This window comes from Trichosurus vulpecula, chromosome 5 (assembly GCF_011100635.1).
Source record: "Trichosurus vulpecula isolate mTriVul1 chromosome 5, mTriVul1.pri, whole genome shotgun sequence".
Taxonomy (NCBI): domain Eukaryota; kingdom Metazoa; phylum Chordata; class Mammalia; order Diprotodontia; family Phalangeridae; genus Trichosurus; species Trichosurus vulpecula.
Genome location: NC_050577.1, coordinates 275,402,539 through 275,429,796, shown reverse-complemented (window position 1 = coordinate 275,429,796; position 27,258 = coordinate 275,402,539). Strand labels below are relative to the sequence as shown.

Below are 27,258 nucleotides of genomic sequence, written 5' to 3'. Positions count from 1 at the left end.
CTTGAGGGCAGGGACTGTGTTTTGTCTCTTTTCATACCCCAGAGCCTAGCAAGTACCTGGCCTATAATAGGTACTTAATAAATGTTTATTGATTAATTTTTGTTTTTAAATATATGTTTATTGATATCTTATTGCCTAAATTTCCTCTAAATTTTCTAAATGTCCTGCCCTCCCCCACCAAAAGTCATCCCTTAGAACAAAGAATATTTAAAATAAATTTATCTTCCTCCAATGTCCCTCCCCCTCCAGAAGTCATCCCATATAATTTTTTTTTAAAGAAAAATTCTTTTCCATCACAAAAGTGATGCTATAAATATATTGCTGTTTATGGGGACTTACTTCTTATCAATGACTTCTCCTTAGGGTATATGCCAAGCAGTGAAATCTCTGGGTCAAAGAGTATAGACACTTTAATCAACTTATTTACACAATTCCAAACTGTTTTCTAAAACAGATGTACAGGCATATCTCAGAGACATTGTGGGTTTGGTTTCTGATCACCGCATTTCTCATATTATTAGTGACTTGGAGGAGTCTTTCATATGGTCATTAATAATTTCCAATTCTTCTTTTGGGTACTATTTATTCATATCCTTTGACCAATTACTGGGGAACAGAATCTGGTCTACAAAATTCATGAAATGCTAACTTCTGTTTACAATACATTGTTGTAAAAAAGAAAGTCCCTATATGTACCAAATATTTTCAGCAGTACTTTTTAGGGTTTTTTTGGTAGCACAGAATTGTAAAGCAAGAAGATGCCCATCATTTACGGAATGGTTAAACAAATTATGGCACATGAATGCAATGGAATGTTGATGTAATAGAAGAAATCATGAATATGATAAATAATCAGGGAAAGATTTCTATGAACTGATGCAGAATGAAGAAAACCCAGGAAAACAATACGTACAACAACTATGACAATATAAACAAAAGCAACAATAACAGAACAATGGAAATTGAAGATATGAGGAACCACTTCTCACTTCTTTGCAGAGGTGAGAGACCATAGTTGAGAAACAGAGTATATAATATCGGACTTTTTTGATATGCTGATTAATTTTAATTGAACTTCCTCCCCCATCTCTTTTTTCTTTCTTTGTTATGTAATAAGTAAAATCTGAAATAACTGAGGAAACGAAGGTTTGAGCTTCTGAGCATATTGATTGATTAAGCAATGCATGCCAATTGCATGACAAATTGGGACCAGGCCTCCTCACCTTGGCACTGGACCCTGAATAAAAGGGGAGACAAATTTTTATGCATTAAAAGAAAACAATAAACAGGATGCAAACCAGGATACAAGATTAGGTAATATGATCTCTAATGAGAGGAAAGATTAGAGACTTTCTTAGTTGGAAGGAGGAGAAGAAACAGGTGCCAATTCCCTGAAATCAGAAAAAGAGGTGGCCTCTCCATGTGTATATTCAATCAAAGAAACAAGGCAACAGGAACTGACTGACCAGGACAGGGCCAATTTTCAGATAAGACATATGGGTCGCTTGACATGTTATAATTGTGAGAAAACTCCTTGTATCAATCTTCAGATTTGGCTGGGTTTCTGGTCAGCATAACCTAGGTCCTTTGTTAAGGGTCTCAGAGACCCTTAACAGGTAGAGGGGTCCAGCTTCCCAGCCATGCAGGGCTAAACAATGCAATAGAGAGCTCTCTCCTAAACCTCTCCAAATGCCTTTCAAAAATGACTCTAAACAAATTCTAGAGCAGCAGAACCAACAAAAAGGCAGAGTGAAACAAATTTCCAGCCTAAGACAACTTGGAAGGTTGACAGGAAAGGTCTGTTGCACCAGGCTGAGAGAAGAGCACAGTCTAGCATAGGCTGCGCCAGCACAGACCAGACCCCAGCAAACCCGATGCAGGCTTCAGGTGACAATCACTGGCAGCTGTGGTGGTTTCCAGACTTCTCAGTCTACAAATGCCAGAGACAATTTAGAGGGTCAGTAGGAAACGGCTGTCGGACCTGGGTGAGAGAGGAGTGCAGTCCAATACTGGCCCCAGCCAACCAGGAGCAGGCTTTGGGAGTGACTGAATTAGCAGTGGCAGCAGAGGCTGTTTCTGGAGCCAGTTCTCAGCCCACAGAAGGTAAAGGTATTGAACAATTGGTCAGACGGAGGTTACAGGGGTCTCTTTGCTGGCACCAAGGCAGGACTCTGTTGCTTTGCCCATACTTGGATTTGGTTCACAGTCTTGGGTGGCAGTCCTGGGGTAAGGAGGAGCACTGGCATACCAGAGTTTGTGGCAGCAGTTCCACAGTTCCAGGACAGACAAAAGTGCTAGTGGTCACTCACAGATCAGAACACAGGCTAGGAGAGTAGTAAACACCTCTCCTTGGATCATACCACTTTGGAAAAACTGAAAACTTACAGGTCCCTAGAAATATCTCTCCAAACAGCTGCATAAAACCCCTAAAGCTTGGGACAGTATGTCCTCCATACTGGAAGCAGAGCCCTACCTTAACAAAGAGTTAAAAAGTCAAATAATAGGGCTGGGAAAATGAACAAACAATGGAAAAAACTCAAACTATAGAATCTTGCTTTGCAACAAGGAAGAGCAAAACATACACTCAGAAGAAGAACACAAAGTCAAAGCTCCTACATCCAAAGTCTCCGAGAAAAATACAAATTGGTCTCAGGCCAGGGAAGATCTCAAAAAAGATTTTGAAAATCAAGTAAGAGAAGTAGAGGAAAAATTGGGAACAGAAATGAGAGTGATCCAAGAAAATCGAAAAACGAGTCAACAGCTTGCTAAAGGAGACCCCCAAAAATACTGAAGAAAGTAACACCTTAAAAAATAGATGAGACCAAATGGCAAAAGGGTTCCAAAAAGCCAGTGAGGAGAAGAATGCCTTAAAAAGCAGAATTGGTCAAATGGAAAAGGAAGTCCAAAAGCTCACTAAAGAAAATAATTCCTTAAAAATAAGAATGGAGCAAATGGAAGCTAATCACTCTATATGAGATCAAGAAATTATAAAAGAAAACCAAAAAAATGAAAAAATATAAGACAATGTGAAATATCTCACTGGAAAAACAACTGATCTGGAAAACAGATCCAGGAGAGATAATTTAAATTTATTGGACTACCTGAAGGCCATGATCAAAAAAAGAGCCTAGACATCATCTTTCCAGAAATTATCAAGGAAAACTGCCCTGACATTCTAGAATCAGAGGGGAAAATAGGAATTAAAAGAATCCACTAACTACTTCCTGAGATTCCAAAATGAAAACTCCCAGGAATATTATAGCCAAATTCCAGAGGTCCAAATTCCCAGGTCAAGGAAAAAATATTGCAAGCAGCAAGAAACAATTCAAGTACTGTGGAACCACAATCACAGTAACACAAGATTTAGCAGCTTCTACATTAAGGGATCAGAGTGCTTGTAATATGATATTCTAAAGGTCAAAGGAGCTAGGATTAAAACCAAGAATCACCTGCTCAGCAAAACTGAGTGTTAATCCAAGAGGGGAAAAATTGACATTCAATGACATAGAGGAATTTAATGCATTCTTAAGAAAAGAACAGAGCTAAATAGAAAATTTGACTTTCAGATACAAGACTCAAGAGAAGCATGAAGGTAAATAGGAAAGAGAAATCACAAGGGACTTATTGAAGTTGAATTGTTTACATTCCTATATGGAAAGATGATATTTGTAACTCATGAGACCTTTCTCAGTATTAGGGTAGTTGGAGGGAATATACATAGACAGAGGGCACAGGGTGAGTTGAATATAAAGGGATGCTATCTAAAAGTAAAATTAAGGGGTGAGAGAGGAATGTACTGGGAGGAATAGAAAGGGAAAGGTAGAATGGGGTAGATTATTTCCCATAAAAGAGGCAAGAAAAAGCTTTTATGGTGGAAAGGAAGTGGGGGGAGGTGAAAGGGAATGTGTGAATCTTACTCTCATTGGAATTGGTTTAAGGAGGGAATAACATACACACTCAACTGGGTATGGAATCTATCTCATCCTACAGGAAAGTAAGGGGGGAAAAGATTAAGAGAAAGGAGGAGTATAATAGAAGGGAAGGCAGATGGGGGGGGCATCGATAATCAGAAGCAAATACTTTGGAGGAGGGACAGGGTGAAAAGAGAGAATACAATAAACAGGGGGCAGGACAGGATGGAGGGAAATATAGTTAGTCTTTTACAACATGACTATTATGGAAGTGTTTTGCATGACTACAGATGTATAACCTATATCAAATTGCTTCTCTTCTCAATGAGGGCGGATGGGGAGGGAGGAAGGGTGAAAATTTGGAACTCAAAGTTTTAAAAACAAATGTTAAAAATTGTTGTGTGTCCAAAATATTATTACATGAATATGTACTCTATCTTTCCTTAAAAACATTTCCTACTTTATTATTCATTTTTTCCCATCCTTTGTACAAAATTATCATGAGTTACAATGAACCTAAGAAAAAATCAAATGAGATAATCATCAGAATATCCAGGAAAACTTTCCGAGAAGACATTGGATACAAAACCTAGGAAAGTTCTAAGTCAGGGTCCCAATATATGATATGGATTAAATGTAATTTCAAGGATACTGTAGACACAAAATAAGAAGCCAGGGCTGGACGCAGAAAAAGAAATCACTCCAAGATAGGGACCCAGGAAAGGGGTGCCTTAAATGTCTACAGCAAAATGGATATATAAGATAAAATATACAATATAAGGCAAAAATGAAGTATCTATTTTATCTGAGGTGATTTCCTTCAAACTGGTTTAAAAAACACAACATTTTTTAAATTTGTTACCGAGTTTCCTAGCTCCAGAACTCAATAAATATTTGTTGAATGTTAAATGGCTGAAAAGATAAATAATATAAGATACACACCATATAGTTTGTGGAACTGCCTTGCTTGGACACTGCTGCTTGGTATTTGGCCATCCTGTCTTTTATTGATGTTTCAGAAAGGCGAGGGATCTCTAGACTTTTCTTACTCTCACCTTTCTCTGAACTAAACGTAGAAGATAACAACTGACCTGGAAAAGGCAAATAAATAACATCTTTTTTTTACAAGGCAAAATAATAACACATTTTAGTGGTTGATTCAAGGTTCTAAATTCTGAGATGTTGTTATACATAAAATGGTTAATTTTCTCTATTAAAGGTACAAAGAAAAGAACCAGGAAGATACTTGACCCAAATCCAATTCACCCACTTACTTAATATTAAAAAGCAAGTTTTTTTATATAAGCTTCACCCTTCCCTATTCTGTCTTACATTGAGCAATAATTAATAAGCATTTAATAATCATTTCTTTGTATATGCCTTACCCTGCAAAGGACCAAAACTATACTACATATAAAATATTTTAAATGTTGCACTAAATTTTAGCAAGTTTTTTACAATGCTTACCTTTGGCACTGTGAAAGGTACAGTACATAAAATACAATTCACATTAAATTGCTAGGGAGGTTCATTAGAGACTGAAAATTGGTAAATCTTTTGACGATTAAGTTCTTTGAGGCTAGCCCAACATTGCCATGTAGCATTCACAGTTCAGACTTTTGGCACACATTGTAATAAAGGGTACAGCAATTAAGGGAGAAAAATTTTAAAATGAAAAGTCTGAAAACACAAAGAAGTCACCTGTGGAGAGAATTATTAAATGTAAACAAAGGGAGCATTTTCATATAATGGTCTACGTCCTGTCACCCCAAACCGTCTAGTTAGACTTTTCAAATGAGATAATGTACATAAAACATTTTGCAAACCATAAAGCACTATATAACTGTCAACTATTTTTTTTCCTGCCATTTTCCCCTGACAATGGTAGCCACAAGTCCTGAATGTCTTACTACTATTTAGAACTTCCTGAGTAACTCATACACACATGGTATTGTCTTCTTACCAGGGCCAGTTTCCAAGTCTTCCAAAGAAAGGCAGTTTTCTGAGATCCTTCTTCCACCTGCACTTCTGCTTTGGTCCCAAAGAATCTATTTATAAAATAAAATGCACCAATGAGTTTTGCAGAAGAGATGAGTAGCTGATGTAATGTTCAGAAAGGTACAGGTGCTACTGGCCAAATTCCTTGTATTTGTTCTAGAAACCTAGCAAGAGTTAAATATGATACTGACTTTGAGAAAGAAAAAAAAACAATTACCATGGATAACAACCAGATAAATAAACCAGAATATACTTAGGAATCTGAGAAAATTAATTTTAGTCTTTTTGGTCCTTGAAAATGGTATAGAAGGCAACTATATAAAGTAAATAATCTATTCCACCATCAGCTCCCAAAACTTTGATCAGTACCCTGCCTAATCAATTGCCACTTCTAGTAATAAAAGCTAATCAGTATACATGTGAGGCTTAGTCCCAGATGCCCTGGGCATATAGCTTTCAAAATTAATTAGCAAGTCTCCAATGATCCGTGGAAGTTATAGCCATTTCTTTCATTCCTATTTAAAAAAAAAAACCAGGGAGAAAAGTTTTATTAGTGCCTTTATTTTTAAATTTATTTTTGGAGACTTCCCTGCCCCCACACCTTCTCCGTAACAAAGAAAAGGAAAATCAATAGACAAGAACATTTGACAATGTATATAGCATTCCATACTAGTTGTTTCCCTTTATTGCTGTCCACCCCCTATCTCTCTCCCAAAAGGAAACACCTATCACTAGTTAATAAAAATTTTAAACCCTGATCTCAGATAACTCAAGCATTATTTAGTTTTAAAGGAATTTTCCTCTCTTGAGATGATGCGAAAGAACACTTTGGTGTATCTGTTATTTCATTTTGTTATTAGTAATGGAGATGATGTCCAGATCTAAATAGTCTTCTCTATTTTCTCTCCCGATTTCCCGTCCCACATCACTAACTGCCTCTTGGGCACAAACAACTGATTATCCCCAAGGCATCTCAAATTCAACATCTCAAGCTCAGTCAAAAGCAACTCTATATCTTTATCCCCCAAATTGTCACCTCTTCCACACTTCCCTATTACTACTGGCCATCATCCTTCCAGTTACTCAGGTTCACAACTTGTATTGTCTTCAACTCCTGACTCTCACTCACCCTATACATCCAAACAATTGCCAAATCTTGTCATTTCTACTTCCATCACATCTCTTGTATATGCCCCCTTTCCTTTCCTTTTACTTTCACTCATGTTATAGCCTTCATCATTTCTTGTCTGGTCTTCTGCAACAGTCTCCTAATGAATTTTCTTACCTCATCTTTTCCCACTCAATCCTGTCTTTCACACAGCTGCCAAAAGTGATTTTCCTAAAGCACAGGTCTGACTATACCATCCCTCCATTCAATAAACTCCAGCAGCATCCTGTTACCTTCAGGATGAAACAGAAAATCTTGATTTGGCTTTTAAAACTCTACATAACCTTGGGCCTTCCCTTCCCATTCTACTTATACTTTAACTCCCTTCCACATACTCTATGATTCTTGAGATACTCGTCTCCTTGATATTTCTCTGCCTCTTAGAAACTTTGGCTTCCTTTATGGCACTGGTCAAGCACCACCTTCTGCAGGAGGCCATTTCTGGTGCTCCCCCAGAAGGTTACTATATATCTACTTTTTATGTATTTATTTGTACTTACTGTTTCTGCCAATAGAATAGAAAAATTCCATAAAAACATTTTTATCACTTATTTTTTTTGCATCACCAGTACTTAGCACAGAGCCTGGAACATAGTAAGTGCTTAAGAAATGCTTATTGATTAGTGTGGGTGCTTCTCTACCAATGCAGACTTAAAATGCTTTCTTATCTTGTAAGATTCTTGATGTTTTTCAAAAATCCTTCATAAGTAATACAGGCAATATGCTGGTGATCTTCTCATTCTCTCAATCTCAAGGTTACCAATACAGTTCCTGGGATTATTCATGACCAGCTCCTTGATAAAACATTTTATGCCACATCTTGACTATAAGGCACAGGCTGCTTATACCCACCATGAGTCTTATTTTTGAACTTCAGGTTATCTGCAGTTCTGACTTTTCTAAGACTATGGTGTTTTCTCACTTAAACAAAATAACATCATCAGAACACTAGAATTGAAGAGGTGGTCTTTTCTGGTAGCAAATCATTTGGGACCACTGAAAATAATGTGAAGTTTCCTAAGTGAATCCAGCCTGATTTTTTCCTATCCAATTATGAGTTTGGTAGCCAATGGTTGATATCCCTTCCTCCCCTCCAAAAACCAGATCATAGTTTTATTTACTAATTCAATAGGTCTTTTTGCTTTCATTTTTATTAGTCTCTTCTTTGACTTTTAAGATTTCTATTTAGCTGTTTAGTCAGGGTTTTTAAATTTGTGGTTTTCTAGTTTTTTAGTTGTGTGCCTAATTTGTTGATGTTTCACTTATCAACGAAAGTGTTTAAATACATAAAATTTCCCTTATATGTTTGGCTATCTGGCAAAAATTTTTGGTATGTTGTCTTATTGTTGTCATTATCTTTAACAAAATTACTGATTCTTTCTAGGATTTGCTTTTTTATCTACCCATTCTTTAGGATTAAGGTAATCTCTAATGAATTTTTAGTAATTTCTTCAGCACTGAGTGATGACTGACTTCAATAGACTTAGCTCTTCTCAGCAATGCAAGGACCTAAAACTCCAAAAGACTCATGATGGAAAATGCTATCCACATCCAGACAAAGAAATATGGAGTCTGAATGCAGATTGAAACATACCATTGGCTCTTTTTTGTTTTTTCTTTCTCAAGGTTCCTCTCATACATTCTAATTCTATACAAAATGACTAATGTGAAAATATACTTAATAAGAATGTATATGTAGAGCCTATATTGGATTATATACCATCTTGGGGAAGGGAAAGGAAAGGGAGGTAGAGAAAATTTAAAACATATGGAAGTGAATGCTAAAAACTAAAAATAAATAAATTTGTAAAAAAAATTCATTTCTTCAGTAGCCTTTTATTGAACATAATTTTTAGTGTGTTATGATTCAGAAATGATTGCTCTCTGGGCAAGTCACTTAACCCCAAATGTCCTGCTGTCCCCCCTGCAAAAAAAAAATTTTGCTCTCCTGCATTTATTTCCAAGGTTGTTATGCCCTAATACAATTAGTTTTTGTTAAAGGTACCATGCACAGTGGAAAAAAATGAATACTTCTTTCTCTTCCCACTTAGTAATCTCCAAGTCTCCTTTATACCTAACTTTCTTAAAATTCTACTCAGGTCTTTCACTTCTTTTTTAATTTTTTGGTTAGATTTATCTAGGTCTGAGAGGGATAAATTGAGGGCTCCCATAATTATAGTTTTACTGTCTCTTTCTACCCTGTAACATTTAACTTTTCCTATAAGTATTTAGATGCTATACTATTTGGTGCATATGTGTTTAGTATTGATATTAATTTATTGCATTCTTCTTTCTTACCCCTTAATTTTATTTTTTTAGTCATCATCCCAGCATAGTCAACTCACAGCCATGTCCTCTGTCTATATATATTCCTTATAACTGCTCTAATAATGATAAAGTTCTTAGGACTTACAAATATCTTTCCACGTAGGAACATAAATGGTTTAACCTTATTGAATTCCTTATGATTTCTCTGTCCTGTTTAACTTTTTATGCTTGAGTCTTTCAGATATAGTCAAATTTTCTATTCAACTCTGGTCTTTTCATCAGGAATGCTTGAAAGTTCCCTATTTCATTGAATATCCATTTTCTCTTTGAAGAATCATACTCAGTTTTGCTGGGTAGATGATTCTTGGTTGTAATGCTTTGTCTTTTGGAATATCACATTCTAAGCCTTCCAATCCTTTAATGGAGAAGCTGTTAAATCTTGCGTTATCCTAACTGTGGTTACATGATGTTTAAATTGTTTCTTTCTGGCTGCTTGAATTATTTCCTCCTTGACCTCCCAGGACCTCCTTGATCTGGAATTTGACTGTAATATTCCAGGGAGTTTTCATTTGGGGATCTCTATCAAGAGGTGATCGGTGTATTCTTCCCATTTCTATTTTACCCTCTGGTTCCAGAATATCAAGACAGTCTTCCCTGAGAATTTCTTGAAAGATGATGTCTACACTCTTTTTCTGATCATGACTTTCAGGTAGTCCAATAATTCTTAAATTATCTCTCCTCCTGTTTTTCCAATGAGATAGTTCACATTTTCTTCTATCTTTTCATTTTGTTTCTTGATGTCTCATGCAGTCATTAACCTCCACTTACCTAATTCTACTTTTTGAGGAATTATTTTCTTCAGTGAGCTTTTGTATCACTGTTTCCATCTGGCCAATTCTACTTTTAAAAGAGTTTTTTTCTTAAGCGAATTTTTGTACATCTTTTCCTACATGGCCAATTCTGCCTTTTAAGGAGTTGTTTTCTTTAATGTATATGTGTGCCTCTTTTATCATTTCTTTGGCTTATTCTGTTTTTTAAAGTGTTATTTTCTTCAGTATTTTTTTGTTTCTCCTTTACCAAGTTACTGACTCTTTTTTCATCATTTTCTTGAATCACTGTCATTTCTTTTCCCAATTTGTCCTCTACCGCTCTTGAGTTTTTAATTTTTGGTTTACAACACTCAGTTTCACAAGTTTTTGAGTTCTAAATTTTCTCTCCCTTCCTCTCCTCCCTCCTTCCCCCCAAGACCGCATGTAATCTGATATAGGTTCTACATATACCTTTGCATTGAACTTATTTACATAATAGTCCAATTGTAAAGAAGAATTATAACCAATGGAATGAATCATGAGAAAGAAGAAATGAAACCAAAAATGAAGGGGGGGAAAAAAAAGACAGCAAATAGTTTGTCTCAATCTGCATTCAGACTCTGTAATTCTTTCTCTGGATGTGCATAGATTTTTCCATCCTGAGTCTTTTGGAGCTGTCTTTGAACTCTGCATTGATAAGAAGAACCAAGTCTATCAAAGTTAGTCATCAGGGTACTGTGTGTCTGTAATTGTGTATAATGATCTCCTGGGTCTGCTCCCCTCACTCAGCATCAGTTCATATATGTCCTTCCAGGTTATTGTGAAGTCTGTTTGCTCTTCATTTCTTATAGCAAAAAATATTTCATTACATTCATATACCACAATTTGTTTAGCCATTCCCCAACTGATGGGCATCTCCTTGATTTCCAATTCTTTGCCACCACAAAAAGAGCTGCTATAAATATTTTTGTACATACCAGTCCATTTCCCACTTCTGTGATCTCTTTGGGATACAGCCCTAGAAGTGGTATTGCTGGGTCAAAGGGTATGCACATTTTTATAGCCCTTTGGGCACAGTTCCAAATTGCTCTCCAGAATGGCTGTATCAGTTCACAACTCCACCAACAATGTAGCAATGTTCCAATTTTCCCACATCTTCTCCAGAATTTATCATTTTCCTGTTTTGTCATGTTAGCCAATCTGACAGGAGAGACGTGGTACCTAAGAGTTGTTTTGATTTGTATTTCTCTAATGAATAGTGATTTAGAGCATTTTTTTCATATGACTATAGATATCTTTAATTTCTTCCTCTGAGAACTGCCTGTTCATATCCTTTAACCATTTCTCAATTTGAGTTTTAAAATCCTTTTTTGAGTTCTGAGATTTCTTTTTGGGCCTGAGACCAATTCACATTTTTTTTTTACTTACCCTTGGCTGCTGTGTCCTTTTGCTCACTAAAGAATTTAAGCGTTTTTTTGGCCCAAGAGGTTTCTGGACTCTTTTGGCTTCTTCATGTTAGCAATTACACTGCATTTGTCTTTAAACTTCTCTAAGAAATGGTGAAACAATAATGTTTTGCAAACTAGTTTGTCTTCTAAACTGACATGTGCCTTGGCTGTCAAGAGGATGAACACCTTTCAGAAATCTTAGAGAAAAATCTGATGAATAAGATTACTCTTCCGGTGATAAGAGACCAGAAAATTTCCTCACCAGTAGAAAATGTATTCACTTGTATGCATATTTCACCCAATTTTCCTAGCCGTATCATTAACCAAAATGATTTAAAACTCAAAATTACCTTAAACCCAAAGACTCCAGCTTCTGGTATGAGAACTTACTATTTGACAGAAATTGCTGGGATGACAGGAAAAAACTGGCAAAAACTAGAAAAAGACAACCATCTTACACTGTGTACCAAGATAAGGTCAAAATGGGTACATGATTTGGACATAAAAGTGAAACGATAAACAAATTAGGAGAGCATGGGATAGTATGCCTGTCAGATCTATGGAGAAAGGAAGAATTTATGACCAAACAAGAGACAAAGAACATTATGAAATGCAAAATGGATAATTTTGAGTACATTAAATTTAAAGTTTTTGCACAAACAAAGCCAATTCAACCAAGATTAGAAGGGAAGCAGAAAGCTGGAAAATAGTTTTTACAGCCAGGGTCTCTGATAAAGGCCTCATTTTTAAACTATATAAAGAAATGAGTCAAATCTATAAGAATACAAGTCACTCCCTAACTGATAAATGATCAAAGGATATGAACAGGCAGTTTTCAGATTAAGAAATTAAAGCTATCTATAGGCATATGAAAAAATGCTCTAAATCATTGTTGATTAGAGAGATGCAAATTGAAACAACTCTGAGGTACCACATCACACCTATCAGACTGGCTAACATGACAAAACAGGAAAATGATTAATGTTAGAAAAGATGTGGGAAAATTGGAACACTGATGCATTGTTGGTGGAGTTGTGAACTGAACCAACCGTTCTGGAGAATAATTTGGAACTATGCCCAAAGGGCTATAAAACTGTGAAAAACCCTTTGAAGGAGCAATACCACTTCTGGGGCTATATCCCAAAGAGGTCAAACAAGTGGGAACCAAAAGAACACTGTATACAGCAACAGCAACACTGTACAATGACTTAGCTCTTCTGAGCAATGCAATGATCTAAGACAATTCCAAAAGACTCAGGATGGAAAATGCTATCCACATCCAGAGAAAGAACTAAGGAATCTAAATGCATATTGAAGCATACTATTTTCTCTTTCTTTTATTGTTTTTTCTTTCTCATGGCTTTCCCTTTTGTTATGATTCTTCTTTCACAATATGACTAATGTGGAAATATATTTAATATGCTTATATCAGATTGCATGCCATCTTGGGGTAGGGGGAATAGAGAGAGGGGGAAGAACTTAGAACTCAAAATCTTACAAAAGTGAATGCTGAGAACTAAAACAAAAAACAAAAAACTCAAAATCACTTGCAGCAACTCTAATTCTGCCACATCACATTCAGCTCTACCGTACAAACAGCAGCCATGTTCACAGATGAACCTGGAATTGGATTAGGAGTCACAACTCTTCTTTGGAAATTAAACCTTGTGTGTCCTTGGGAATGGCAATCACAGGCAGAGGGAAGAGAGTAAGTTTGGCAGGCACTGCACAGCCACATAAGTTTTCCTTTTTTCCAAATACATTTCTGATTTGCTGTTCAGCAAAATGAAGGAAATTCCAAAGGCTTATTCCAAGGACTGTACTGAAAAATGATCACTGTGAAAAATTAGAATTTTTTAGGATGTGAAAAGTTATTCCATTTGCTTCTCTTGTAACAGAAAAAGAATCTTGACCTTCATATAAGAGGCAGAATTTCAAATGTTCACTTTTTGTGGAAGGTAAGCAAGCATACAGTGCTAAAAGAACATGCTGTTTGTGGAGCTTTTGGTGTTCTGTCTCTAGTTCTATTCTGACATTCTGTGTCGTTGACTTCCCTCTATTAAGCATTCAGATACTATTTCAACCTGAGTAGGAGGTCAATTCTATGCTACTCATTTTATACCTACTGCCATAAGTTATAGGGAAAAAGAGATATTCCCTTCCATACTGTCTTTTTTTTTTCTTTAAAGATAAAACTCTTCATATATTCCCCAACAGTCCTTCCAAACCACAGCCCACAGCTTCTAGGACTTAAATTCCCATTCCAGCAAGGGAAGCTCATCCTTCTCTACATGAAGCTTATTGCCCAGGTCCTGGGAGTCCAACCAGGAATAGTTTTATGGGTTGGTTATACATGCCTAGTGTCAATGATAATCACCTCAATATTATTATTCAAATCAGCAGCATAAAACAGAAGAAAAACATAGCTGTTCTCACACCCACATCTCATCTCTTACCCATTGTCTCCACAATCCAGGTATTTGAGAGAGTCTAAAATATTATAATCCATTAACAGAAGAGGGTAGGAGAGGTGGGAAGACAAGACTCTTAAAGACACTTAGGAAGGACAAATCATGCCAAACTAGCGTAGTTCCTTTTTTAAAAGAAAATGAATAGTTAGATAAATTAGATTAATAACATAAATGGTTCTCGCTCAGGTGCTTATAGCTGTGTTATCATGGGAAAATCACTTAACCTCTCAGCCTCAGTTTCCTCTTCCATAAAATGAGGATACCTCACAGGATTACTGTGAGGATCAAATGAGAGAACATGCACAGCACTTTGCAAACCTTAAAGTGCTTATATAAATGCTATTTGTTGTTATTTTTACTATTATAATTGTTATTATCTTGATCTCAGCAAAACACTTGATGAAGTCATTACATGCTTGTGGAAAATGTGGTTATGTGGATCCACATTTAACTGAACAAGCAACATTTTAATGGGTTATTTCCTCTTTCCCTCTGTGTACCCTTAACCTTCAGAGCTGAAGCCATTTATACCCCCCACATGCACACTCCCATCCCACCCCCCAAATGGAGATCAATCCCATCTATAAACTATGGAACAGAAGGAACCCATGTATGGTTCAGCGGTTCAATTTCATCATACTTGGTATTAATCCTCCTTTGATCCTGATATCTCATTTTCCCAACAACTTCCTTGTTCTATTGTGGTTGAACTATATCTGCCTCGTAGCTTATATGGATTCAGAAGAACTGAATCACAATCCTTACTTACTTAGATACAAATCATTTCAATTCTCTGGCTCTCAATTTCACCGTTGTTAAAATAAAGTGGTTCCTAAGGTCCCTTCAACTTCTAAGTTATTTTATTCAATCTTGTGTAATAAAGCTTCTTCTCCTTTGCCTACAAGTTCTTTAATAAATGGGTTCCAGCCTCATTTCATAGATACTTAATGAAACTGTATTTCCTGACTTTGAACACCACTTTGCTCATAAATTCTAATTCTAAATCTTTCTAAAACTTTCCTATGTGTCCACTAAATTGCTACCATTTCCACTGAAGATCCTGGACTTAGGTTTGACCTTTTAAAAAGATACCTGCTTCTTCATGTCTCATCTTGAACTGATCTTCGAAATCAGTGCTTGCCTTCAGACAAGTGTCCTTGCATAACTTTTAGCTGTACTCCCTTGTTCAGACCACCAGCCTTCACCCAACCCACCAGTTGTACTTTATAAAACCACAGAATCATTGAGTGGGGTTTATTTATAGTTAAGAAAACATTACATATTGTTATGGAAAATTTACTACTATAGGACAAAGTCAATTCAAACAACTCTAGGGTGCAAAATTCCTCTTCATATTTGGAATGATGAAAGTGAAGATCATAAAGGTGGAGAAATTAACTCCTAAGCAAGTTAATACAATGAAAAGGTTTTTTTTAAAAATTCATTTCATTTTATTTTCAGTTCTGAATTCTCTCCCCACCTATTGAGAAGGCAAGAAAAACAAAACCCATTACAAATATGGATAGTCACACAAAACATGTTCCTGACTCACAATCTATCAGCTCTTTTTCTCTGGAGATGGATAGCATGTTTCATCATGAATCTTTTGGATTTGTGGCTGGTCATTTTATTGATGAGAGTTTTTAAGTCTTTCAAAGTTCTTTATCTTTATAATATTGTTAGTAAATAATTTTTCTCCTGATTCTTCTCACTTCACTTTGCATCAGATCATACACGTCTTCCCAGGTTATTCTGAAACCACCCCCTTTATCATTTCTTATAGCACAATAGTATTTCATCACATTCGTAAACCATAACTTGTTCAGCCATTCTCCAATTGATAGGCACAACCTGTTTCCAGTTCTTTGCTGACATGAAAAAAACTGTTATTTTTGCACATATTGGTCCTCCTCTTTCTTTGAGCTCTTTGGGATATAGGACTAAAAATGATAGTTTTTTGGACATAGTTCCCAATTAGAAAAGACTGATTCTCAATAGATTTGAAAAAGGGAAGAGTAAGAACACAAAGGAAACTGTTAACAATGTTTACTAATGCAAATTTTTGGAAAGCAATATGGCAATATACACTAAGAATAACAAAATTAATCACTACCTTTGAGAATAAAGAAAACTGAAAATGAAAAATAGATCTATCTTTACAAAATTCATAATGTTCTCCTCTTGAACTCTACATTCTAGCCAAATTGGATTAGTAACTATTTCCCGAACTCAATTCCCTATCTCTTGCCCCTATTCACTCCTCTTCCCCTCCCTCCTCATTTCAGCTTCATAAGAATCCTCATCTTAGCTCCAACCAGGTTATACCTCTTCAAGGAAGTGATCTTCCCAGGTATTAATGCTCTCTCCTACCTCAGTTTTCCTGGTACTTTTCTTATCTGTGTACATGTTGAGCTCTCAACTCACATAGCCCCAGGATAATGGAAGTTCCAGGAAGGTACAGATGGTTTTGTACGTGTTTGAATACCCAACATGTTACACAATGCCTTACACATCATAGGTGCTTAATAAAAATGTGCACTGAATTGAAATGAAAAGGAAAGCAGAGTGGGCAGGGACTTTTTGTTTTTGCTTTCTATCTGAAGTACCAAGCACCCAGACTGTCCAACACTAGTCAGATGGCTGAACAAATTGCAGTACATTAACAGAATGGAATGTCATGGAACTATAAAAGATAATAAAAATAAGAGAATATAGAATATCACTTTGTATGAACTGATCCAAAGCCAGAATTGTGTACACATAAGACTCACTCAACTACTTACACCTTTTGACCCAGCAATCCAATGGCTGGGTTTATACCCCTTAAAGTGTTACTACTGGTAAGAAAAGAACCACGTATGTATATTAAAATATTCATAGAAGCACTATTTTTTGCTTTTCTTTGTATCCTCAGCAGTGTTATAGTGGTACAATAATACAGTACTTGACACATAGTAAGTGCTTAATAAATGCTTGTTGACTTACTAACAAAACTAACCAAAATACTGACAGTCTTTTAAAAAAATTATTAATTGATGGTTTTTTTAAATCCTCACAACCAGCCCATGAGGTGTGTTCCAGGCCTTCTTATTTCTAATTTATAGATGAGAAAACTGAGGCTGAGTGAGATGAAGTGTCAACACTGCTGGCAAACGTCAGACATAGAGCCTGAACCTGAGTTCCCAGTGCCACTCCACTCTTTATCTACTTTAACACTTAGGTTAGTAGTTTTATTTGTAATAGAAAAAAGGTGGCAACGACTTATACGCCCAATATTAGGGGAATGGCTGAACAAATTTTAGCATATGAACGCAATGGAACATATTATATTGTAAGGAATGGCAGCAAATATGAATAATTCAGGAAAATATGAAAATACTTACAAGAAGTAAAGTTGATTTGAGAAAGCAGAGTCCAAAGAACAATATCTAATATCTGAAACTATGTAAATAAAGACATTAAATAGAACAGAGGGGCAGCTAGGTGGCGCAATGAGTAGAGCACCGGCCCTGGAGTCAGGAGGACCTGAGTTCAAATCCAGCCTCAGATACCTGACACACTATCTGTGTGACCTTGGGCAAGTCACTTAATCCCAACTGCCCTGCCTTCCCCCTCCAAAAAAAAAAAATAACAGCACAGAAGCTTGGATCAAATTTAGTTAACAATATTTACATGTGTCTCTCCTTTCTGTTACACAGGAAATGTTAAAAGTGACATATACTATTAGTTGAGATCACTCCTGTAGATGGTTTTACCCATGACCATTTTAGGGATATAAAAGAACTGCATATTTGTTAGAATGTGTCCAATTTATGAAAATAAAATGCATCAACAAAAATTTTGGGGGGGAAAAATGACATATACCATGACTACGACTATACTTTAAAAAAAAGAAAGCCAAAGGTGATAAAAGGATCAGGTATTACAAGGAAAGGCCACAAAATAAATACTTTTCATTCATTAATTTTAGTTCAAATGTTACATGAAGTGGTCACAGAATATGAACAGTATTAAAATGTCAGAAAAAGGTAAATAATCAGATCCAAAAAATAAGAAAAAAATTTTAAGATATTAAATACCAGAAAAATAATTAAAATAACATAAATTACTGATAATTTAATAATGAAGAAATATAATAACCACCCAAAAAATGAAAATTAAAACAACTTTAAGGTATCACACCTCACATTTTTCATGCTAGCAAAGATGCCAAAAAAAATGGGGAAACTCATTGTTGGATAGGGCTATGTAAAGATAAATAGGCTAATTCATGGCTGAATTGGTTCTACTGTTCTAATAAAAGCATTTGAAACTATGCAAGAAAAACTAGTAAGTGTTCATATTCATACCCTTTGACTCAGATATTCTACCATTGGGACTATGTTACATGAAGGTAGCTGACAATAAGAAAAGATCATTACGCTCAACAAAGCTTATACAGGAGCACTACTTATAGTAACAAAAAGCTGGAAATAAATCAGCAGCCTGAAGTTTGGTAAAACTGAACAAATCATGGTGTGTGAATGTAATAAATATTATTACTAAGCAAAGAATGAACAGAAAGAAGTCAGAGACACATAGCAATGCAGAAGGAAGACAGCAGAGCTAATACACAAATAAAATAAATAAAGTCAAAGTGTAGAAACAAGATGATTCTGGTCAAATAAAAGATAGTGTTAGTACTATGCTGTGAAGTTTAAAAGACACATCTTACCTTTCTGTTAACTGATAAACTCATTTTTCCAAGCAATGTACTTGGAACTGGGATTTGTCTCAACGACTGTTGCAAAGTATCTATTATGTCAAATTAATATATACAACCAATATTTTATACTGCAATTCATGTGGTTATTTCTATTACAATTTTATGACAAATTATTTTGTTCCTCATTTCATGTTTATTTGATTATTTTTTATCAATCAATCAACAGGAATTTATTAAGCCCTACCATATGCAAGGTACTGTGGTGAGCCTTGGAGTCACAAATACAAAAATGAAATGGTCCTCTGTTTCTCTCTCTCTCGTGCCTCTTCCAAACCTTTTCATCCCTTCTCAAATCTCCTATTGTTCCCTCTCCCCCCAACCCTCAGAGCTGAGCAGCTTGCCTCATATTTTGCTGAAAAAAATTGAGACAATTTTCTGAGAGTTCCCTGTTCTCCCTTCCTCCTCATTTCATATCACTCAGATGTCTTCTGACATTAAACCTTCTCCTTAACCCTTGTCTCACATGAAAAGGTAGCATTTCTTCCCAAAGCTGACACCTTGGCATGCTGCTGGAGAAGACTGTTTTCTCTATCATCCCTATAGTCTTACTTAAATTCAATCTTTCCCTGTCTCTTGGTTTTTTCCTACTGCCAACAAACACGCCCATATCTCCCTTAAAAGCCAAAAAACCTTCATTTGACCCTTCTGTTCCCGCTATCTTTCAATATCTCTCCTTTCTTTTGTGAGAGGCCATCTACGAATAGGTGTGTCCTCTTCCTTTCCTCTCACTCTCTTCTTAACTCTCTGAAGTCTGGCTCCTGAGTTCATCACTCAACTGAAACGGCTCTCTCTGAAGTAACGAATGATCTTTTAAAGGCCAGATCTAATGGCCTCTTCTCTGTCCTCATCTTTCTTGATCTCTCTTCAGTCTTTGACACTATTGTTCATCCTCTTTTCTTCTAGTTTTCATGACACTACTCTCTACTGGGTCTCCTCTTACTCATCTGACTGCTCCTTCTCAGACTCCTTTGCTAGACCTTCTCCCAAGGCTCTGTGCAGGGCCTTCTGTTCTCCCTCTAGAAAATTTTGCTTGGTGATCTCATCTGCTCCAATGGATCACATTATGATGTCTATAGCGATGATTCTCAAATCTACTTATCCAGCACTAATCTCTCTGCTAACCTCTAGTATCATATCCAACTGCCTACTAGACATCTCAAATTTTATCTCCCATAGACATCTTAAACTCAACAAAAGTAAACTTGTGTCTGAGGCAAATTTGAACTCAGGTCTTCCTGACTCTAGGCTTAGCATTCTATCCGCTGAGCCATCTAGTTGTCTCTTACCCTCTTACCCCATCTTAAATCCCTGAAGACAGATAGGTCAGTATGTAGTGAAAGACTCAAAACTTAACAGACAAAAATGGAAAACATTTTAAGAAAGTCTTGGACATAATACTATGCAAAAAACAAACCCTAAAAACTAGATGTGATATAAAAATTAAAAACTGTGGAGAATGTATCAATTCTCCCAGACTCAAATTTGGGCTTCTGTTCAACAGAGTTCTTTAATACCACATGTTTAAAGACATATAAGACAAATCAATAAATTTAGCCCACAAGGTTAGATAGGAATGGAATGCTTACTGAATGAAGAGAACTCAAAATTGAGAGAGAAATACAGACTCTCAGGGGTGGAAAGAATCCTAGAGGTTATATATTTTTCCTGTATCTATCATTTGTAAAAGAGGTCCTCACTAGCACTGTCAACAGTACATATCATTTGCAATATTTTCTAGTAATGACTATAGGTTGCTTTGATCAGTTTACCACACATACATAGTCATTTTTAACATATGCTTGGCAAGATGACTGATTGAGGTACTAAGTTTAACTGTGATGTAAAAGTTAAACTTAACTAAAAAGGAACTGTACCTCTGAAGGGATCTTATCTTCTGTTTTGTATTCAGTAGAAAATTAAATAACACCTCCACTAGAGGGAAAGACTAGACCGCCTAGTAGCTGATAAAATACTGGTAGAATTTGGATTATCTAAATATTTCCATAATCCATTTTCTTGCTGCCCCCAAACCAAAGATAACTAAGAATGGCTAATATGAAGAGCAATCATGGAGTTATATTCCTGTAATTTGTACTTAATACTTTAGGTTCACTAATTTTCACTGAAAAACAAATAATAGCTTTCACTGCATCTTCCTAGAACGTACAAAGTAGAATCTACATTCTAAAAGAGTTCCTATTATCCTATAAATACTATACCACATTTCTATGGCTTTTTCTGCTTAATGTCTTAGCTAAGTTAAAGCTGAATCAATGCTAGTAATAACTACATACAGATAACTAGATACTACATATAGTTCTGTAGTCCAGTTTAATTTATCTCTAGTCCACTATTTAGAGCAGCCCAGAATGGTTTCCCAACACAGAAAATGGTAATTATTTAAACAGGTGTAAACCCCAATAAGGCCAAGTGCAGTTCAAAAGACTGTCCTAAGCAATCTATTAAGTGTTACAACTCTTTAAAACAGTGAGTGGAAAAGGTACAAGAAGGTTGCAGCCAAATGTCGGCACTTCTCAAACACTTCCATACCACCGGGTTATCCAACAACATTTGCCCTCTGGGTAGGCTCTTATTAAATGTATGCCAGAGCTCTACTCCAACCAGACTACAGACAAGCTTGTTCTGGCCCACGATCTCCTGGTCAACAACTTGGGGGGAAAATGCAAAGAAGAAAAAAAAACAATGCTTCTCTTTAGATCCTTGCATGTGTTAGCACTTTGTATTACTATCCCAGTCATTTTCTACCTTAGATCAGTTTCAACATGCATCTAGGCCTTCCTCACTGTATCTGCATTGTATGTGCTGGTATGACATCAGCTCTTCTGCCCCTAACAGGGTCTGTGAGGTGGCAACTTACAATGGTGCTTTGAGTTACAACATAGCCCTTTACCCCCATTTTAGATTTCTGAAATTTTTCTCCTTTCATTTAAAATTCCTTTTTCTCTTGATAAAGTCTGTGAAGAAGAAAAGGAGATTTGGTAGGCCTATAGTATGAAACTGGGTGGGAACAGAATTTAAGTAGGGAAAAAGGCCTTTGGCAACACATGCTTCATTTTATTAAAAAAAAAATTAAAACTGTTGCACAACATTAATGACAATTAGTTTCAATGCTATGGATAAATAGAAAGCCAATTCTTATTCAATGGAGAAAACTAACCTGACTTTTGAAATTTAGCACCTTTTTCTTTTAAAAATCTTCTTTCTTCCTCACATCTATTTTCCCAAATATAACTTAATCAAGAACTTTTCAAGGGATCAAACTTGAGGAGCACTGTTCTTTCAAAGTTCCAAGAAGAGATCAATTTGTTCACAACCTACTTGGTTCTCCAGGCCTTAACAAAAGGACTCACTGCTCATTTTTAACTCAAGTAGCAAAAAAGATTTCCTCACAAAAAGAGTTTGTAAACAGGTATTCAGGCTAAATATTTAGCTTTGTACAATCAGCATTCCTATCTAGATGGTATGTAGAGCAAGTAATGGCTTACTCACCATGAAATCTGTTTATTTAATCATAATGAATGTTGTAACAAACCACTCCATTGAAACAACCAAATATGTAGGAAACTATGAGAAAACTGGAAAAATCTACCAACTCGGAGGCCCCTGGACTGTGTTATAAGTCACTGGCATATGCAACTCATTTTCTAGTTAATTCCCTCTAGGGACCTAGTCTGCAGTCCACATGCAGGATCAAATTTCATTAGCACTTGTAGGAAAATGCAAGCCCTATGTATTTGCAAGTCAAAACTAGTGAAGGCAAAGGCTAGGCTTACCATCTTCACTTATTTTTTTTTCCCTGGGAAAGGATTTTAGCTGATAGAAAACATTTGTTGAGAGCACAAAGGAGGAAGTTTAAAAGAAAGGATTCGGCTGGGAAAGAGACAAGTCATAATGCTGAAACTTTAGCATAACACTTCATCTGTAGCTGTGTCAAAATAGATGGAATCTTAACCATGATTTCACAATTAAGGCTTAAAATGACAAAGGCACAGAAAGAAGAATTAAAAGGAAAAGCACAAGACACAATTTTCAGCTTATTCCACATCTCATCCTACTCCTTTGGATTAGCTTGAAATTTAAACTGAATTTACCCTGTTAAAAAAAAATCAGATTATGACTGTGAAATTAATTTGAAACTGAAACCCACAATTAATTCACTACCTACAAAGCAAAAAAGATATCAATTGTAACAGCCCTTATATACTTAATGTATTGATTTTCTTGGTGCACTAGAAAAGTAGACGGCTTAATTGTTTAAGTTTGCAATCCACTGTCCTTACCTTTGTCTGAGCTGTATCTCCCTTCTCAAACATCATTTTAAGTCTGTTGAGTGGGACGTTATATTTCTCTATTTTGCCTGTAGCATCTGGGTTCTCATTGGCTTCAGGTTTTCCTACTTCTTGCTTGGATTCTCTCAGGCAATTTTCCATTTTGTCAGTCTCTAGTGAATGGACGTTAAATTCTTCACTGTGATTGCTGGGATACTGAGCCTGGATAAAGGCTTCTGGAGAGGACTGAAGTCTAGATCTGGTATCAATCCCTTCTACTTGAGTAGTTTCAGCTACTGAAGAAGTGTTGTTTTCCACTGGAACACAGAGACGGTCGACCTTCAGTCTCACCTCACCACTGCTGTTCCGTGGAGATTCTGTCTGAGGCTCCGTTCCCAGCTCTGGATTCTCCCACTTCTTCTTTAACACACTCAGAGTCCCCTTTCTAAAATGCTGGGGGAAGTTCTCAGTGTTCTGGAAGAAAGAGAAATTATTGCTAGTTACAACCTGTCTGTTGAAGCATCAAACATATTTTCTGTAAAATGAAAGTTAAAACTCCGCACTGCTCCTTGTTCACTGCTGTCTCAGACAGCTGTGAACAGTTACGACTGTGCCACATGGAGAAAGCCTACACCCCAGGGGTGGGAGGGGGGAAGAGAAAGAAAGTCAGAGACTGAAGCAGGAAGTGATAAAACAGGAGAGACTTATAAGGACAAAATGGGAAGAAAGAAAAGTCCAAATCTAATGGTAGTTACCTTGGAGACAGAGGTTTTCACTCTAAGAATTAAGGGAAAAGGAACAATATCCAAATGCCGGAAACTTTAAGCATTATGTCTAAATTAGTAAGAGTTTAATGTAAGGTTTTTAAGGAAAAGAGATAGAGGGCAGATGAAAGCACACAGTCATTCCACATAATATTAATAAACTAAAACATCTTAGAAACAATTTTTATGTGTTTGCATAAATTTTAAATATATATATTATAATTTTTCTAATTTCTTTCTAATCTCTCCACCTTGTTTATTTCATCTGTTCTCAGACTTTACTTGTCACTTTTATGAAGAAAATTGCCAGATCTTCTATCTATCTTTCCCTGAGCGCCTGCTTACATAACTCTACCTTCATCTGCCAGGAGCACTTAGAGCCCAGCAGGTCCAAAGTGGAACTTACCTCCCCTCGGATCCTGCCTGACACCATCAGTAACCCAGGCTAATCTTTGATTCTTTTTCTCCCTCAATCCCACCTCCCCATCCAATTAACTGTCAAGTCCAAAGTCTAGTTAACAGCACCTTCATCTCATACGGCTGTTGTGAGGATCAAATAAGATAATTATGCAACACATTTTTCAAATCTGAAAGCCCTGTGTAAAATTCTGTTGTTGTTCTGCTTCCATGTTCTCTTACTTCCATTACCATTCATCTTCTATGACACTGTCGCACTCTAGCTGAAGTCCTCTTCACTTCGTCCCTGGACAATATTAAGAGCATCCTCACTGGTCTCCCTGTCTGGAGCCACTCCCTTATCCAATTCAACTTTCACAGAACTATCAACATAATCTGCTTAATGTACAGGTTTGACAAGTCATTACACTGATCAAAAAATGTCAGTGGTTCCTGACTGTCTATAGAAAAAATGCAAACTTCTTAACCTAAAATAAGATAATACATATGTAAAGCATTGTGCAAGTCTTAAACCTACTGCTCTTAGGAGAACGTCAATGCGTCTGCACTATTATTATTGTTGCTGTTATCATTATTATTAACTTTCATAAACTTGGCTCCAACCAACCTTTTAAATCTTATTTCACCCTACTCTACTAAATGCACCTCACCTTCCAAACAAACTGGATCCCTAGTATTGCCCTATTTCATCCTATAGTCTTTTCCCCTCTGTACATCCACACAAGCTATCTTCCGTGTCTATAACTTACTTCTTTATCCCAGTCTGTGGAAATCTTCAAGGCCCAGCTCAGGAGCTGTTTTCTTGATGAAGACTTTCTCAATCCCCTTAGAAGAATGTAAGTTCTTCCTTCAAATTTTTTCTAGCATACTTGATCCGGATCTTTCCTTTGCTCCATCACATTCTACCATGTATCATGGAATCTCAGAATTAGAGGAGACCCCAGGGATCATCTAATATAACCCATAACGAAATGGGAATTCCCTAACATTCTTGAACGAGTGGAATCTATATTCTAGTCTCTGATCAAAGACAACCATGAAGGAAAAACCACTGCCTCCTGAGGCCATCTATTTCACTGCTCTATTAAGAAGGTTTTCTTTAAATCAAGCTAGAAATCTGCTTCTCTGTCTGTAAATTATACCCGTTGCTCCTAGTTCTACTTTCAGAGGCCAAGCAGAACAAGTATAACTCTTCTTCCATGTGAGAGTCATTCACAAAACTTGAGGAAAGCTATTCTAGCCCCATTAGGCCTAATCTCTTTAGGTAAAATGTACCTAATTTCTTCCAACTATGGTATAGTCTCCAGTCTTCAGAACCCAGCTACCTTCCACTGGATGTTTTCCAGCTTATCTACAACCTTCCTAAAATTAAAAAACAAAACCTCAAATACTTCAGATGCAGTCTAATCATGACTACATAAAGCTGGATAATTATGTCTCTCGTTCTAGACACTATGCCTTTTTTAAATATATCTTGAGAGTGTATTTATCTGTCATATATCTGCTATTGATTCACTTGTATTGAGCTTGAAATCCACTAAAATCTCCAGATCTTTCCATACAAACTATTGTCTAGCCCCAACGCTCCTGTTTGGTATTTGTCCAGTTGTTCCTCTGAACCCTCATGAGAGACTTCACATTTATTCCTATTAAATTACATCGTATAGATTTGGCCCATCATTCCAGCCTGCTGAGGGTTTTGGAGGACTTTTAGTCACCCAGCGTATCAGCTGTCTGTCTCAGCTTCATTTCACCTGAAAATTAGATCAGCCTAACACCCATGGCTCCATTGTGTCCATTTATGTATATTTTACCTACACTCACGTATGTGTATATGTGGAAGACAGGAACTGTTTAATTTTTGTCTTTTTATCTCTAGCATCTTACATACAGGCAGCAGGACTTTAATAAATGTTTGTTGACTTTTGATTCAGTCAATTCACTGAAAAGGATGACTAGCACAGAGGCAAGGAAAGTTCTTTGGAACACTCTCCTTAATTCATTGTGGATTTATAAGGTACCTGGGCAGCTGGTGGCCAAGTGGAGAGAGCATGAGGCTTGCCATCAGAAAGACCTGAGCTCAAATCCCACCTGGGCAAGAATCTCATCTGTAAAATGGGGATAACAATAACACCTATCCCCCAGGATGGTTATGAGGATCACATGAAATCGCTGCGCTTAGCACAGTGCATGGCACACAGGAAACACTATATAAGCATTAGCTATCATCTTCTATTATACATGCAAGGGACTGATTATTCTAAGAGAAAAACAAACACAAAAAGGAAGCAATCCTTGCCAAAGAGCTCACTTCCTACAGGGAGGATACAACAGGTGTGCAGGTAAGTACCGTCAATGCAAAGCAATGTCAGTGGAATTGGCTTGAAGAGTCCTAGGGATTTCAAGAGATCTAAGAGAAGAGGGAGAACATTTCAGGGATAGAGGGCACTCTCCCTCCCAAGCTGACCTCTAATGATTAATGGCTATTTTTTTGGTCTGACCATTCAACCAATTCTGAATCCACCTAATTGTTCTATTTTCTAGTCACAGAATCTGGAAGGGATCTCAGAGGCAATCTTGTCCAAATGAAACCAATCTGTATAGGAATACCCTCTAAAATGTCCCCCCAAAGGGTTATTCACCTTCTACTTGATGAACTTCTAGGTCCTGGAAACAAATTATCTCCTGAAACAGACCATTATCATTTTGAACAGCTCTATTAGCAGAGTTTTACAAATACAGGGCTGAAATCTAAATCTATAACTTCAACCATTGCTCCTGGTTCTGCCTTCTGGGGTCAAGCAAAACAGCCTAATCCCTTTCTCCCAGGACAGTCCTTCAATTACTTGGAGGCAATAATCACGTCCTTTCTAAGTCTCCTCATCTCCAGGCTAAAAGACCTAGTTTCTTAAATTGTTGTTTGTAATAATAACTATCATTATTATTGTAT

The 27,258-nt window shown here is 36.5% G+C and overlaps 1 protein-coding gene across 1 annotated transcript in view; it reads right to left on the bottom strand.

Annotated features, from left to right (window-relative positions):
• Nucleotides 1-27,258, bottom strand: part of LIMA1 (LIM domain and actin binding 1) — a 105,375-nt gene that overhangs the window by 24,515 nt on the left and 53,602 nt on the right. The window contains exons 4-6 of the mRNA XM_036761161.1: nt 23,140-23,601; nt 5,875-5,959; nt 4,854-5,002 (exon numbers count right to left, since the gene is read on the bottom strand). Of these exons, the coding sequence (XP_036617056.1) occupies nt 4,854-5,002; nt 5,875-5,959; nt 23,140-23,601 (696 nt within the window). The remainder of the gene's footprint in view (nt 1-4,853; nt 5,003-5,874; nt 5,960-23,139; nt 23,602-27,258) is intronic.